Source organism: Carassius auratus, chromosome 24 (genome assembly GCF_003368295.1).
Source record: "Carassius auratus strain Wakin chromosome 24, ASM336829v1, whole genome shotgun sequence".
Lineage (NCBI taxonomy): Eukaryota > Metazoa > Chordata > Actinopteri > Cypriniformes > Cyprinidae > Carassius > Carassius auratus.
In genome coordinates this window covers 18,212,338-18,226,878 of record NC_039266.1, presented here as the reverse complement: position 1 = coordinate 18,226,878, position 14,541 = coordinate 18,212,338, and the positions used below count along the sequence as shown (strand labels likewise).

The window sequence follows — 14,541 nt, the reverse complement described above, 5'->3', positions numbered from 1 at the left end:
ATTTCTGTAAGTTTTACAATTATTACTTTTACAACCCCTTCTTTGTACGGTTACAGTAAAAATATAATTTTCTAAATATGGACATACTGTACACTATCATACTGCACTCTTCAGTGTCACATGATACATGGCTATTTTTGTAACCTATAACTAAAACTTTTACTATTAATAACACTGTTGTTGAAAATTGAACTATTCAAAAATATTCAAAACGTGATGCCTGAAATAAGGTTAAGGCACAAAATAAATAGACTTAATAAAAATAACTTCAACCTATACATTAGTATAAAAAAAATCCTATTTTAAAATATAAAAAAATATATATATTATAAATAATATTACAGTAACACTAAATCCTTCAGAAATCATTCGAATAGGCCGGTTTGGTGCTCAGGAATCATGTCGTATTATTATCAAAGTTGAAACTATTTTTAATTTTTCAGAAACTTCTGAAGAATAGAAAGTTCAAAGAAAAGCATATATTTGAAATAGCAATCTAAAGGTTTAATAAAAGTATTGGTTTCTTGCACCCCATAAATAATAAATAAATACATATTTATCTAGTACAAAGACTAGATAAGATTTACAAATATTTAATTTAATTAATTTCATTTCATTATATAAATACTAGCATCCCTTATATTAGATTATTAATGAATTTTGATTATGACTCATTATGTAAAGCTGGCTTACTCTTTTTCTCACTGGCCAAGGCTTCCTCCAGCAGAGCAAAGAGCAGAGAAAGACAGTCTGTCACACGCTAGCCTGCTCTCCAGAGGGGCAGCAGACAGACAGACGCTCTATCTGCAGCGCCTGCCTCTCACACACACACACACACATTCCCTAAACCCACAGCTGGCCAGATGGGCAGGGAGGTGAACTGAGCTGTGGACAGCCTTGCAGGCATGCTAAGTAGACACATACACACACACACACACACAGAGAAAACACCTTCGCTGTTCTGTCCGCTGAGAGCCGAAAGGTTCCTGCAACAGCAGGAGGATCGCGGTGGCTTCGGTTCACACACGCTATGCACATCTCATCTCCTTCTCTCTGCTTTTCTATTTCTCTCTCATCTTCGTTCACATTTATTTCTAAATCCCCTCATAGCTGGGTCATGCAGTAGACCTAACATGTGATGGACAGAGACACACTATGAAATATTCATGCCAGTCTGCGTGAGATGTTTGTGGAATAGGGCCAGACCAAACATACAGGACTGGATAAAGCATGCTGCTCGCTCATTTTGTGAATTATACTGCCCCTACTGGAGGTATCTGGGATATATCACACTTCCACCTACTGGTGGATTTCAAACATGCATTATGCTGCTTCTCAGTGGAAGAGTAAAACATGGACTCCACTGCCCCTAGTGGATATCAGCAGTAAAGCAGTCATTTAAAGACAACATCAAGAACTGACCCTCTTTTTTTCAGTTTTTTACATTAGGGCACGTTAATCAGTGCATATCATTAAAGAGATAATAGATTTAGTTAGTCTAAATCTAAAAAATAAAATAGATAGAAATAATTAAATACATATACATACATATTTTTCACAAAAAAACTAATATAGATGAAAACAAAAACACAATAAAATGTAATTTTTACTAAAACTTTAACTAAATTAAAACCGAAAACAAAACAAAAGAATTCTTAAAAGTATACTCATAATAAATTAAAATGACTATATAAATGTATATATTTTTAGTTAAAATAGTATCTCTAATTCTAAAATAAATCTGCTTTTTTCAGTAATCAATGCTCAGGTAAAAAAATAAATATATATATATATATATATATATATATATATATATATATATATATATATATATATATATATATATATATATATATATATATATTATAATATATATATATATATATTATGAGCAGGAATACAGCAAAATGATGTCAGACCTGTAGAAGTAGATGATACTTCAGAACTCTCTGCATTGGAACCACCAGAAGATCTCTCAGAGTAAACTTCCCGTTATTGGCTCGTTTGGAACATAGCTGAAATTAATAATAATAATAAAAAGATTATAAAAGTAAAACACATATGTGACTGTGACATGACTGTTCTGCAAATAGATGAAGAGAGCAAAACGTTGAAATAAATGTTCACAAATGTTCTGCACCGTTCTTAACCACCAGGTGGCACTGTCTAACAGCAAATAAATAGTTCCACTTCAGTTTCAGCAGTGAAACATATAACTACTTTCATAAATAATGTCATAACAAATTAATTTATGCTGTACAAAGGGTCAAAATAATGTCACTTGCTCTGTGTCATGTTCTTTAGAAATGCTACATTCTTTTTATAATGAGGGGAGACAAAATCACATAACAAAATGCAGAGTACATCCAAACCTACAATTAATTGAATGCCAATTAGATAAGCTGTATGGTTTAAATGACACCTTTTATTAAAATATTAGATCGTAAACTTTATGTTAGATAATTATTCCAGTTTCTCACAAAAAATATTTCTGCCTCTGATGCAAAAAAAAAGTATTCATGGAAAACGCACTTGTGACCCGAGATGTTTCATGAATATAGTCTGACAATGTCTTACCTCTAACATCTGCCTGACGTCCTCTCTGTTCTTACAGATGTCATCCAAAAACGCAATGGCTAATTCTACTTGACTGCAGTACTTCCCATACAGGACTAATCTATCACACAGGAAAACAGACACATGTGAGAAGGGGAAGGAGGGCTTCATTCTTTTAATCGCTGAAAGGATAAATCAGTCACCTTTCTTTGTATTTTATAAAGATCTGAAACAGGTTGCTGGCGTTATGCATGATCACTGAATCCTGGACCTCTCTCAGAAGACTCATGTGCACCTTCACAAGCTCCTGGTACAATACATAACATCAAAATATTAGGCAAAAGATAAATGACACTGTGATTCATGCTAAAAATAGAGGTTAGAGGTGTTTGTGACTCACTGGTATATTGATGAACACTTTTTCAATCTCCACACTGGACAGTGACTGTCCCAGAGGCTTCATAAAGAACTGTGGGTGGAGGAAATAAAAACAGTTGCTATGGATAAGCTGATGCACACAATAAAGTCATATTGCAATATAATCAATCTTTGTGGAATTTTCCCTTGTTTTGATCATAGGAACTATAATAAAAAAGTAATATATTCATACTAAGATTTCAAATAAATGAACACATTTAATGATGATTTTTGAACATTTAATAATGAATATTATTATAACAAATAAATAAATAAACTACAATAAAGCTTTATTACATATATATAAAATGTAAAATATAATGATTATTTAATCCACTATGTAAATGACCATGGTTTTATTATAGCTACTACAATAAACATGTTGTATATTCATACTAATATAAAAAATCCAACTAATAAAATGTTGATAATATTATTATTAATACATAAATTGTACTACTACTGCTACTACTAATAATAATAATATGTAAATAAATAAATAAATTAACAATGGTATTTCCATTGTATATTGCCAGCAGCAATGGATATCATTGTAAAATATTGCACAGTAAGTTAAATCTAAACATGGTATGATTGATTTGACGAATGATTCATCCATGATTTGACCTGTGGTTACTGTGTTTTTTTTACAAATGATGTGTTCATTACATCTAGCAGATCTCATACACTGAACTAATGCTTTAATATTACAGCAGGTCTGACTGTGCAGCTCTAAAGAGGCCTCACCTTCTCTATGGAGTCCAGCGTCTCTGTGTATTTCTCCTCAGTCTGCTTGATTTCCATCAGACAGCAGCTTCTGATGTCCGTCTCGACCTGTTTCTGTAGTTACAGCAGCACGAGAGTGAAACAGAGAGCGTTTTAGGACTTGAAACCTAAAGCACGGTTATATACGCTAGATAAAGCCTTTCAGTGAACTCACCTGCGGTTGTACCAGCTCGACCTTCATCAGGTCTTCATACACCTCTCCTCCCTCATCATCATCATACACACAGTCATAGAGATCTTCCTCATCCTCAACACCATTCTCACTGAGACACACAGACCAACGACATTCAGAACTTCTCCAAAGGTTTTAGTTTAGTATATACAATTACTATCTGGCTACAGTTAGTTTACAGTAAGCAGAAAGAAATAGATGGACGCTGAAACACAAAACCCCGAGAGGACATCAAGACATGTTCAAATGCTTCAGCATATTCAATATGCTGGAGAAAAAAAACAGACTTCTTCTAGAAACTGCTTTTAAAGGATAATGTTTCCCTCTTCTAAATGAAACGCACGGTTTTCAGCTACAGCACAAGCATGAGCCAAGAGACTTTCTAGCTGAGTCAGGCCTTAAAATCACTCAGATATGTTCTCCAGATGGGTGTAAAAGAGAACGACAGAGAGACAAACTGTGTTGATTTCTTTTCCTAACCATGTCTGCAGTTCGAATCTATTACAAAAGGCCTTGAAGGAAAAAGTCTCTCTCTGACAGGGATAGAATCGTACAGGCACACCACCCTCCAGGGAAAAGCACTCAACAAACACGTTTCATATGAACAAACCATCACATCTGCTAGAGGGCCTTGTTTGTGTGTGGCTAAGAAACAGATGTGATGAGGTCAAACCAACACATAGTGACAGCAGCATCCATATTTGTGAAGCATAATATCAAATCCTCTAGCTTGTCATATGAGGAGAACAGACATTTATGCTGATGCTACTTTTTGGCCTACTCGACGGCCTGTTACGTCGCTGTTATTGCTCAGAAGCAGTAGTTATCGGTGACTAGATATAGATTTTTAACTGAAAATAAGAAAGGAATAAAATCAAATATAAATCTGTGATCTCATATGTAAGAGTGAAATGTAGTGCACTCATAATCGAGAGATTAAGAAAGTATTACAGTTCTTAAATTCAACTTAAGAGTGCCACTTTCTGACATTTAAAGAGACAGTATATTATAAAGACAAAGTATTTTTTAACACATATGTAAGTGCGTGACATGTTAACCTCAGCCTGAGGCCCCTATATCTAACAGAGAGACTGCAGTGAGCCAAAGGTTAAACGATCAGGAGGAAGAGAAACACTGGAAGCAGAAAAATGACTCACTCTATCAGATCCTCTAGATGGTTATAAATGTCTTCGTCCTCAACACTCTCTTCTGTGGGAAACGGCCTAGAATAGAAAGAGAGAGAGGCAGAGAGAGCGATAAAATATGAATTTTTTATCCCCTGCGCTCTTAAAAGAGGTATAATTATTCATTTCTTCTTTTTCAAATACCTTATTCCAGTCTGCTGTGCAATGTGTGTATGAGAGAGTTTGGACAGTGTGTCCATAACCTTAGAGAAAAATAGAAGAAAGATAATGATTATTTATTAAGTAAGGGATTGTATTATAATCAGACAGTTAGTATTGTTAACTACACTGCTACTTACTAAATAAATGGATGTGAAATATTGTTTAAAGCGGAAAATATATTACATGAGAAGAATGAGACAATATGAAACTGCCACAGATTTGCAAGATATTCACCGACTGGGACTGTAATATTATTATGCAGTTTATACAAAATTATCTGACCACAAAATTTCAAGATTATCAATCAGAATTAAGCCATGTAAAAATTAATATTATATATATATAGCATGAACATAAAATGCGATGCATCAGTAACACAGTCAATTACAGTACAATCATTTAAATAGGAATAGGCCTATTTATTTTCATTATAAAATACCCATCAAGTATTATAAATTAAATTTGTTTGTAAATGTTAATGGTGAAAGACATGATATACAAAGATTTAAACTCATGGTCTTTGGTTTAAAAAAAAAAAGCACCTCAACGTTAGTACCAGTAGAGGTCACTGTGCATCAATGAAATTTATATTGTATGCTGTTATCACCAAGAGTGTTCAAGCTAATAAGCAACTCTTCATATCATTAAAATCAACACTTCCTGATCAGGTCATTCACAGGTGTGCATTCAAATGCAAACAGACCCAAACCTTGTCAAACAATTATATGTAGCTACAATTATAGCACAGTCAGAAATCACCAGCTGACACTAAAACATCAAATCTGTGCCTTTCTAGACTGCATAATTTTCAGCTGTATTCAGATTTCCATATCTATGATGAGCACATGGGTAATTTGTGCATTTGAACTCGTAGCGCCTGGGGAAGATGTGTTCAGAAATCAATTGCAATCACACTGGCTTAGCTGAACTCTGCCGTGTGTGCATGCCACGGCAACTGAATCACAGTATGAATACAGAGCACAGACTGAGACTTTCTAGATTCAGTCTTTCAAAGAGATCTGATCCAACTCATTTGAGCTTTTATGCAGCCAGCCTGGCACGTTAAGGGGAAATAACTTATTATAATCAATCTGCATTGTTGGGGAACCATGCAGACATCACAATAATCCACACAAGTCCAGAAGCCATGGTTTAAAGTTGAATTGCCTTAATGATGGATTTGTTTATTACAAACAAAAAACATAAACTGATGGAGTCTTGTGAATTACTTTTGGATTATTATTGTGATGTTTTCATCAGCTGTTTGGACTCTCAACCTGACGGCACCCATTCACTGCAGAGGAGCCATAGGTGAAAAAATGATGCTAAATTTCTCAAAATCTGTCTAAACAAGAAAACAAACTGTACATATAAATATTGGATTGTCATCTAAATTTAAAAAAATGTTCACAATGTTCTTTTGCAATGAAATCTAATGGTGACCTGGGGCTTTCAAGTTCCAAAAATGACAAAAAGTACTACAAAAGTGGCATAAAAGTGGTTCATATGTCCAATACACTACTTTCCAAGTCTTCTGAAGTTACACAATAGATTTTAAGCGATGTGGACTATTTTTTATGGTTTTTAATGGTGTTTTTTTTTTTTTTTTTTTGATTGACAGCCTACATTCAGTTTTATTGAATGCACAAGAGCAGCACAAACATTCCGTTTAACATTTCTTTTTGTGCTTTACAAGAAAATAAAATCATATAAGCTTGTAAGAAAATAATGGTGTTTTTCTTCCTGTCACTTCACCCAAAAACGCACGTTGGCGGCATATGAAACTGTCTGTCTATCTGTTCGTTCATGTCATATACGTTCTGTTTGGGAAATCTCGGCTGGGATTTCCACCCTCCCACCCTCATATCTGCACCTCGCTATATTGTAACACTTATGCTTCAGAAAGTAAATTACGCGATTTGTATTCAAGCCTATCACGGTATGTTCCAACAGGTCTGACAGTAAACACACTGAAAATGTAGTGTTACGCTTTTCACAAATACTGGATGCAGACAGATAAGCGCTGATAGAAGACACACAGGAAATTATAATACAGTTAAAAGAGATGGATGGCTTGTCTGGAACTCCTGTTCAGGCGAGGAGCTGTACACTTTAGCTAAAACAAACTGAGAAAACCTCAAAGGTGCAAGTGTTCATTCTGGATAACAACCTTTCACTGTGTTTCTCATTAACAGCACACAACAGGAAGACCGAAAATGGAGCTGGTGTAAACTAAGCAATGGTTACTTTCACTTTCAAGAGACAATAGACCATCAGGCCATCTCTCGTCGTTGCAAAAAAATAGCACAGAGCATTTTTTGACCATAAATTGAAACCTTTCGAAGTGTGCTAGGGAAAAGTGCCTGACATGCTACTTTTAGAAAAGAGAAGATGCATTGAGAATTTAAGGCGGACGGACCATCAAAATAGAACAAATGGATAAAACACAGAGGGAAAAGCCCCTTTATTTCCAGGATCTAATTGCATAAGGGCTTACATAACACGACGAAGAAGAGGAAAAGGATGGAACTGTTGCTAACAGGTGGTGTGTGCTTCAAAGAGCACATGTAAACCCAGCAAAAGTGAGTCAGGGTTATCCTCAGACTGTTTCCTGAGGATAACAATAACTGTGGGAATGTTTCCCTCTGCGAATATTCAAGCGGTTGTCTCTGAAATACAATTGCTCTGTTTCTTTAAAAAGTGTAAATGAAAGGTTTTTTTTTTTTAGGTTGGTTTGCAGATGCAGATTCACTGAAGTGACAGAAAAAAGATTTCGGTATGACTCTTTAAGTGTGCTAAGTGAGTCTGTTGGAGTCCAGTTTCATATTCTAAAAAACATTGTGGCTTTTCTCCTATTTATAATTCAGCACACAAAGATTTCGTGAGAACAGAGAAATGAGAGAGCGCAAATGTATTCAGTCATTCTTCGCAGAAATTTTTAATCAGATTAAATTAGATCACAAGTTCCTTAAAAACATGTTAATATTAAAACCTATTTAGCATTTATGGGTCTTAACAATGAAAATCTAATATATAAAATATATAAAACATTTTCATGTATTATTAGACCAGATTAGATATTTATTCATGTCTTAAGCCATGTTTTATTAGTCTTTAATTATTACATTAATTTAATATTAAATGAAAATAAGAATATATGAACTGATGTGTAGCGGCTACACAATAAATGGCATGAAATATTTATTAGAGGAATATTCATAGTACATGAGAAGAAAGCAAGAAAGAGACAAGAAGAATCTACTACAGATTTTTGCAGACTAGGTCAATGGTCAATTATACAATTCAGTGGTCATTACACAAAAATCTATTTAGTAAGTAGCAGTATTCACTTTTTAAGTCCTATAAATGGCTTTTAATAATAAATTAAGTTGTTTTCTACTCCCCTTTTTTACTTTAAATATATGTATATGTATCAGGCAGTGTGAACGTATAATACAAATCATTTGGACAGTCAATGGAAAATCTGCCTCACAATGCCAGATTTCCTGACGTCAGCTGAACTAAGTGGGCTGCAAGTTGAAGTTCAAGTAATTAACACACATTAAGGTACCACCGTCTCCGTTATTGAATCAAAGGCAACAGGTCCAGGGACTTTTACCGATGTGTTTAAACACCATCTGATTAAAACAAATACGTCAACCTCTAGTCAGTGAAAGAAGGTGTTTTAGCTAGAAAATATAGACCTAGACTGTCAGCATTAGAGGGTTAGACTAAATGCTATATTATTATATTAAGACATTATGTGAAACATGTCTAAACACAGATTGATTTAGAGGGTTTAAAACTAGACTAGGTCATTTTAAAAGCAAATGATACCATATTTGTGAAAAGTGCCACCCATACATCATCTCCCATCTATCATCAAAGTGCAAGTGCATGTTTCCTGTCTGTCTCTTGTCTTGTCTTTATCTGTCTCAAGTACAGAGCTTGACACAGATCAGATAGTCCTTGTCTGGCATCAGCAGCCTACAAGGTCACTGGCAAGATCCTTGCAGGTGTACAGACACACAAATGCACGCACGGATGCACAAGTACAAACACTTTCATATTTACTGGAAAGCCAATTAATATGCAAATATTAGGCAAGTATTTAAAGCTATGTAAAGCATAAGAAGCACCCACACATGGAGTGTGTGTGTAACAGGCAGTGGGAGGAATATTTGGATGCTTTCCTTCTACAATAGTCCTGTCTGGGTAAGACAATTAATATGCAAAAAGTAACAAACAGTAAAGTTTATTTGCAATAAATAAAATAATGTGCATCATTTTTGAATCACTCTTGTACTTTGCAACCAGTTAATTAAAAAATACACATGCTCATGTTTCAACTTATTGATTTATCAAGATCAATATTTCAGGTTAAAATGTAGATATGAATGCAAATGGGAAGAGTGGAGCAAGGCCCTAGCAACACTAAATTGTTCTGACTTATTTTAAATGTATTTTAAATTGTTAAATACAATTTAGAAGGAATTAATTTAAATTATAAAACAAACAACAAAAATATGTTTTTAGGGGCTTTGAAATATGTTTTATTATTTTACATTGTATTTTATTTTTCATACAATTTGTGGTTTTGTTTCGATTTTTCAGGATTCAATCAAAAAGCATGAATAGTCAATTCATGAGACTACAGCGACTTAATAATTCCTAATTCCTAAAAATTCAATAATAGTCCCTATGTATTAATAATTTTTTTGTGCTCTCTGCATTCTGATTCAAAATAAAATCATGCATAAAATAATGCACTTTTTTTTCAGATTGAAACTTCTTGAATCTAATCTTGAAACTTGTTTATATTTTGCCATATACTTCAGCCATTTCATAACAGTTTTATCTTTCACATAAAACACAGACCTCAGAGAAAGTTTACATACTGTGTAAAATCTTAAATTTGACTGTAAAAAATGGTGCACATCTCCCTGAAACTGTTATCCATATTGACACTGTACTGTACTGTACTGTAAGAGTGAATGTTTAATTATGAGCCTCAATCAGATGTTAAAGTCCCCCAGCAGCCTTTGTGGTCTATTTCTGTGTCTCTGTCTAAAAGCAGACATGCATTGTTTCATATAGACTCAACTAAGAGACCATTATGGCTCACAGACTTTTATAGCCACTCTTTTATCTCTCCCTCTTTGCGGTTTTCCTGAAGCCACGTTCCTAAAGTGTTCCTTACTTTTAGTTTCCAGAACAGTGCTTATGGATCACTGGAGCTTAATATAATGCCATCCAGAGATCTCAGAGGAACTCTGACTGACACTGGTATGGAAGCTGTTTATTGGGTCCCGTGACTATCAAGGTGATATATAACATGACAATGAAATGAATTTTTAATCCAGTTATATTTTTTAAAATTTTTATGCAGATTAATTATTAATTTTACTCATCAGTGCTTTCATGGCTGTACCGTAATTAAAGCAGAGCTCAGACAGAGTACAATACAGCCTTATGAATAAATCCACAGCAGCTGAAAGCAGAATACACTTACAGATGTTTTAACCTGAGGAATGGCATGACCAGCCAGAAAGAGGGGTCTGTAGTGACTGAAAATTATTGGCAGTCATTTGCATATTTAAAACACTCATTTGTTTAACTCCATTTATAGATATTCGGCCATAAACAGAGAGACAGCTTTCTTCAACACTCATTGTCCACAGCCCTCAAAGCTCACACTGAAAGTTCCCATTCAAAATGTGTGCTTTCAACAAAAAAACTTACTAATGGAATATATATAACACTAAAATTACTTTCTGACTTAATGATCAAGTCAGATTTGTTCATATTTACAGCATTTCATCACTTGCACTCTAACTCTGCAGTGAATGGGTGCCGTCAGAATGAGAGTCCAAACAGCACAATAAACTTGACAAGCAAAATGCTGCGTGTTTGTAACAAATTCAAACCGTTGCTTCTGACAAACCAAATACAAACCCTCTACATAATATTGCCTTCTTTAGTGAAAAAAAGTCATCTTGACTGACTCAGGAGAGAAATATGCACAGATCAAACACAGTTATAATATAAATTAAAATGATATCATTCGAAACAGTGGGTTTTGATGTGAGAGGACAACAGGGGATTGACTTTTTCACTTAAGGAAGCATCATTATGGATTATGGTGTTTTGCCCAACAGTTATGCCGGAATGATAGATTTGTTTCTTACAAACACACATATTTTCACTTCATTAACTGATGGCCTGGATGTTATTGTGATGTTTTTATCAGCTGTTTGGACTCTAATTCTGACGGCACCCATTCACTACAGAGGATTAATTGGTAAGTAAGTGATAATACTAAATTCCTTCAAATCTGTTCCGATAACCTCATCTACATCTTGGATGGCTTAAGAGTGTGCACATTTTGAGTGATCTATTCCTTTAAAGGAGGGCTACAATGGTATTTTATGTATTCAGAGTTGTTCACAGTGTTAAAGAGATGGATTCTCATGCTAAACATGGCCAAAGTTGTAAAAAATCAATTTGGACGAATGACGGAGAATTTCTGTGCTGAAAATCTTACTTCTGGGTTGGTACAAGTAAGCACGACTGCATCAGATTTCTGTATTTTGTTGGAAATCAGCACATAAGTGAATATGTGTTAATGTAAACAACACGAAACATCAGTATTATAGCTCCGCCCATGGCACGCCTCCAGGAGCTCAGCTTTTTCCAGAGAGAATCGGAAAGCTGTATTTTTCTTTTATAAATATGATAAAATAGACATTTTGAATATATGAAGGATGCAGTGCTACTCTATAGGTACTCAAGATTAACATGAGATTAGGTGAAACTGTGTATGTTATATACCCTTTAAGATTGATCATTTTATATAACCTTTTGTTCCACAAAAGAAATAAAAACTTCTGGCTTTTTAACACTGATCCTATTCCCAACAGTTCATCTGAACATCTGCAGATCGATTCCTTAGCAAGACAAAAACATAAACTTCACGAACAGGATGAAATTTACTTTCTGGCCTTTAAGACTGTGTATGCAATACCACAGTTTTTGGCCAGTTCATCCCAATCTCTACGCCAATCTTCTAGGAGATAAAAACAACACTGCACAGGAAGAACCGGCACTCATGAACCATATTCACAACAAGTCCTGAGTTATATTGTGCTGAAAACCCCAACGCTAACACTGATCTAAGCCAGGTGGATCCCACTTGAGAGGAAACAGCTGCTTTTATGACCTACTTAATGATCTCAGCTCATTGCTGTACTTCTTATGAAAAATTCTAATTTTCTTGTAACGTGAATCAGATTTAAACAGTATTTCATATCAGACAGCACACGTTAGTCATAATAGGGAACCTCACGAACTCAAGATCTTTATCAGAACGTGAAAATGATAACTTGGAAACAGTATTTCTCAGTGTTTCACATCCAACCGAAACTCCTCTGTAATTCCTCAACCGTGAAGAAAACATACAGCTTCTCCAACACTCACACACTGCCCACACATCCGAGAGGATTAGTCCTCCTGCGCCCCGAGAGCCGGCATCCTTCAGCTTCGACAAAAATAGGAACCTTATTTAAAATATTCAAAGCAAGTGGAATCTCAACTGAATGTCACCTGATGACGAAATGGAATCAAAGGAGTTGTGTATAACCTGTATTGTGTTCGCTTCTGCTTTGATGACATCACTGTGCTTTTGATAAAAATGAGACGCATTCGTTCTAAATTTCTTCAGACAGTGTGGACCCTGGATGACTAGCCCATGGTCATTGATTGTAATACATTGCATAGTGTTGTGTTTTAGGGTTGAAGGAAATGTCCATAAACTTTAAGTTTACATACTTCTTCAATGTACTAGTAATTTTATGTCATGGCATTATCTGGTTATTTATGGATTATTGTTATTTATTTATTTTTTACAGTGTGATGCTAATTATATGCATTTAATTTCAACTTATCAATAGGATAAACAAAAGTTTTGCAGTTGATTTAAACAAAGTGAAGACTTAAGCCCCGTTCACACCAAGAACGATAATTATAAAGATAACTATAAAGATAACGATATTAGCATCCGCCCCAGCGAACGATATCGTCTGTTTATTCTGAGCGCATGTGCATCTGCCGCTTTAAATCCTCGAGCTCGTTTATAGCAGGGCGGATTCTGATTGGATGTCAATGTTTGTATCGTTCATCAGCTGGAAAAAAATCGTTCTGAAAATGATCCCAACCATACCGTTTCTCTATGCCTTTATCGTTATAGTTGTAGTGTGGAATCTGCTATTCTTTAATATTAAGAACGATTTTTAGAACTATATCTTTATTGTTATCTTTATAGTTATCGTGCTTGGTGTGAACGGGCCTTTACATGTTTCACTGAATTATGTAACAAACAATCACATATATCAATATTTGGAGCCCATAAACAATTGTATTGTAAAGCATATTATGTGGTTAATAAACAATATCACACGTATTTGAAAAATTCACAAATGATTTTTTTTTTTTTTAAACACGTTGACGAGTGTGATATTAATTTTAAACAACTTTAAAATTGAGTAACCTAAATTTAAATTTTAAGTTTACTTTGTTTTGAGAAAATGATTCTTCCTGAATAAATCAGTGTTTTTGAACAAATTGTTTCAGTTGAGCAAATGATGCAATGACTAACTAATCACTCAATGATAAAGGCACAGAGAAATGATATCGTTGGAATCACTTTCAGAACGATTTTTTTCAGCTGATGAAAGATAAAAACATTGGCAGCTAATCAGAATCCATCCTGCTATCATGAGATGGAGTTATGAAGTTATGCTGAAATATTGCGTGCATGTATTATCATCCATGTACTGTAGACTCAAAACTAAAGATCCTAAAAAAATCTGTTCTTGGCTCGAGTGCTTATGAAAGTTTTACTGGAGGACTCTTTAAAAGGCCTTGGGAGGACATCTTTTCTAAAGCACACAGCTTTGAGCTCCACTGAAGCTGGTGGGATTCAAACAGATGGCTCGGGGTGCACAGGAAAAGGAAAATCTCTACAAACAAAAATATCTCTAATTGGCTTTAAAAATGACACCTTCAGTATAAAAGCCTCTCAATGCCATGCTTCCAAAGATCAAACATCTCATAACAGCTCCAAGCACAATTCGGCTTTTGTGTTTTCATACCAAGCGCCCACTACAGACTGAAAAAATCAGTCGTTGCAGCCCACTAGAAGAGATATAAGAGTGTGCAGCTTGAACATTATGTGTAAATAGGACACTACAGTGCTACAAAGTGTTT

General features: G+C 34.7%; 1 protein-coding gene across 1 annotated transcript in view; it reads right to left on the bottom strand.

Moving 5' to 3' along the window:
• The window catches only part of LOC113042508 (guanine nucleotide exchange factor VAV3-like), a 70,723-nt gene that overhangs the window by 38,426 nt on the left and 17,756 nt on the right, over positions 1 to 14,541 (bottom strand). Inside the window, exons 3-10 of the mRNA XM_026201407.1 lie at positions 5,260 to 5,318; positions 5,089 to 5,154; positions 3,914 to 4,022; positions 3,721 to 3,813; positions 2,957 to 3,025; positions 2,760 to 2,863; positions 2,578 to 2,677; positions 1,920 to 2,015 (exon numbers count right to left, since the gene is read on the bottom strand). Of these exons, the coding sequence (XP_026057192.1) occupies positions 1,920 to 2,015; positions 2,578 to 2,677; positions 2,760 to 2,863; positions 2,957 to 3,025; positions 3,721 to 3,813; positions 3,914 to 4,022; positions 5,089 to 5,154; positions 5,260 to 5,318 (696 nt within the window). The remainder of the gene's footprint in view (positions 1 to 1,919; positions 2,016 to 2,577; positions 2,678 to 2,759; positions 2,864 to 2,956; positions 3,026 to 3,720; positions 3,814 to 3,913; positions 4,023 to 5,088; positions 5,155 to 5,259; positions 5,319 to 14,541) is intronic.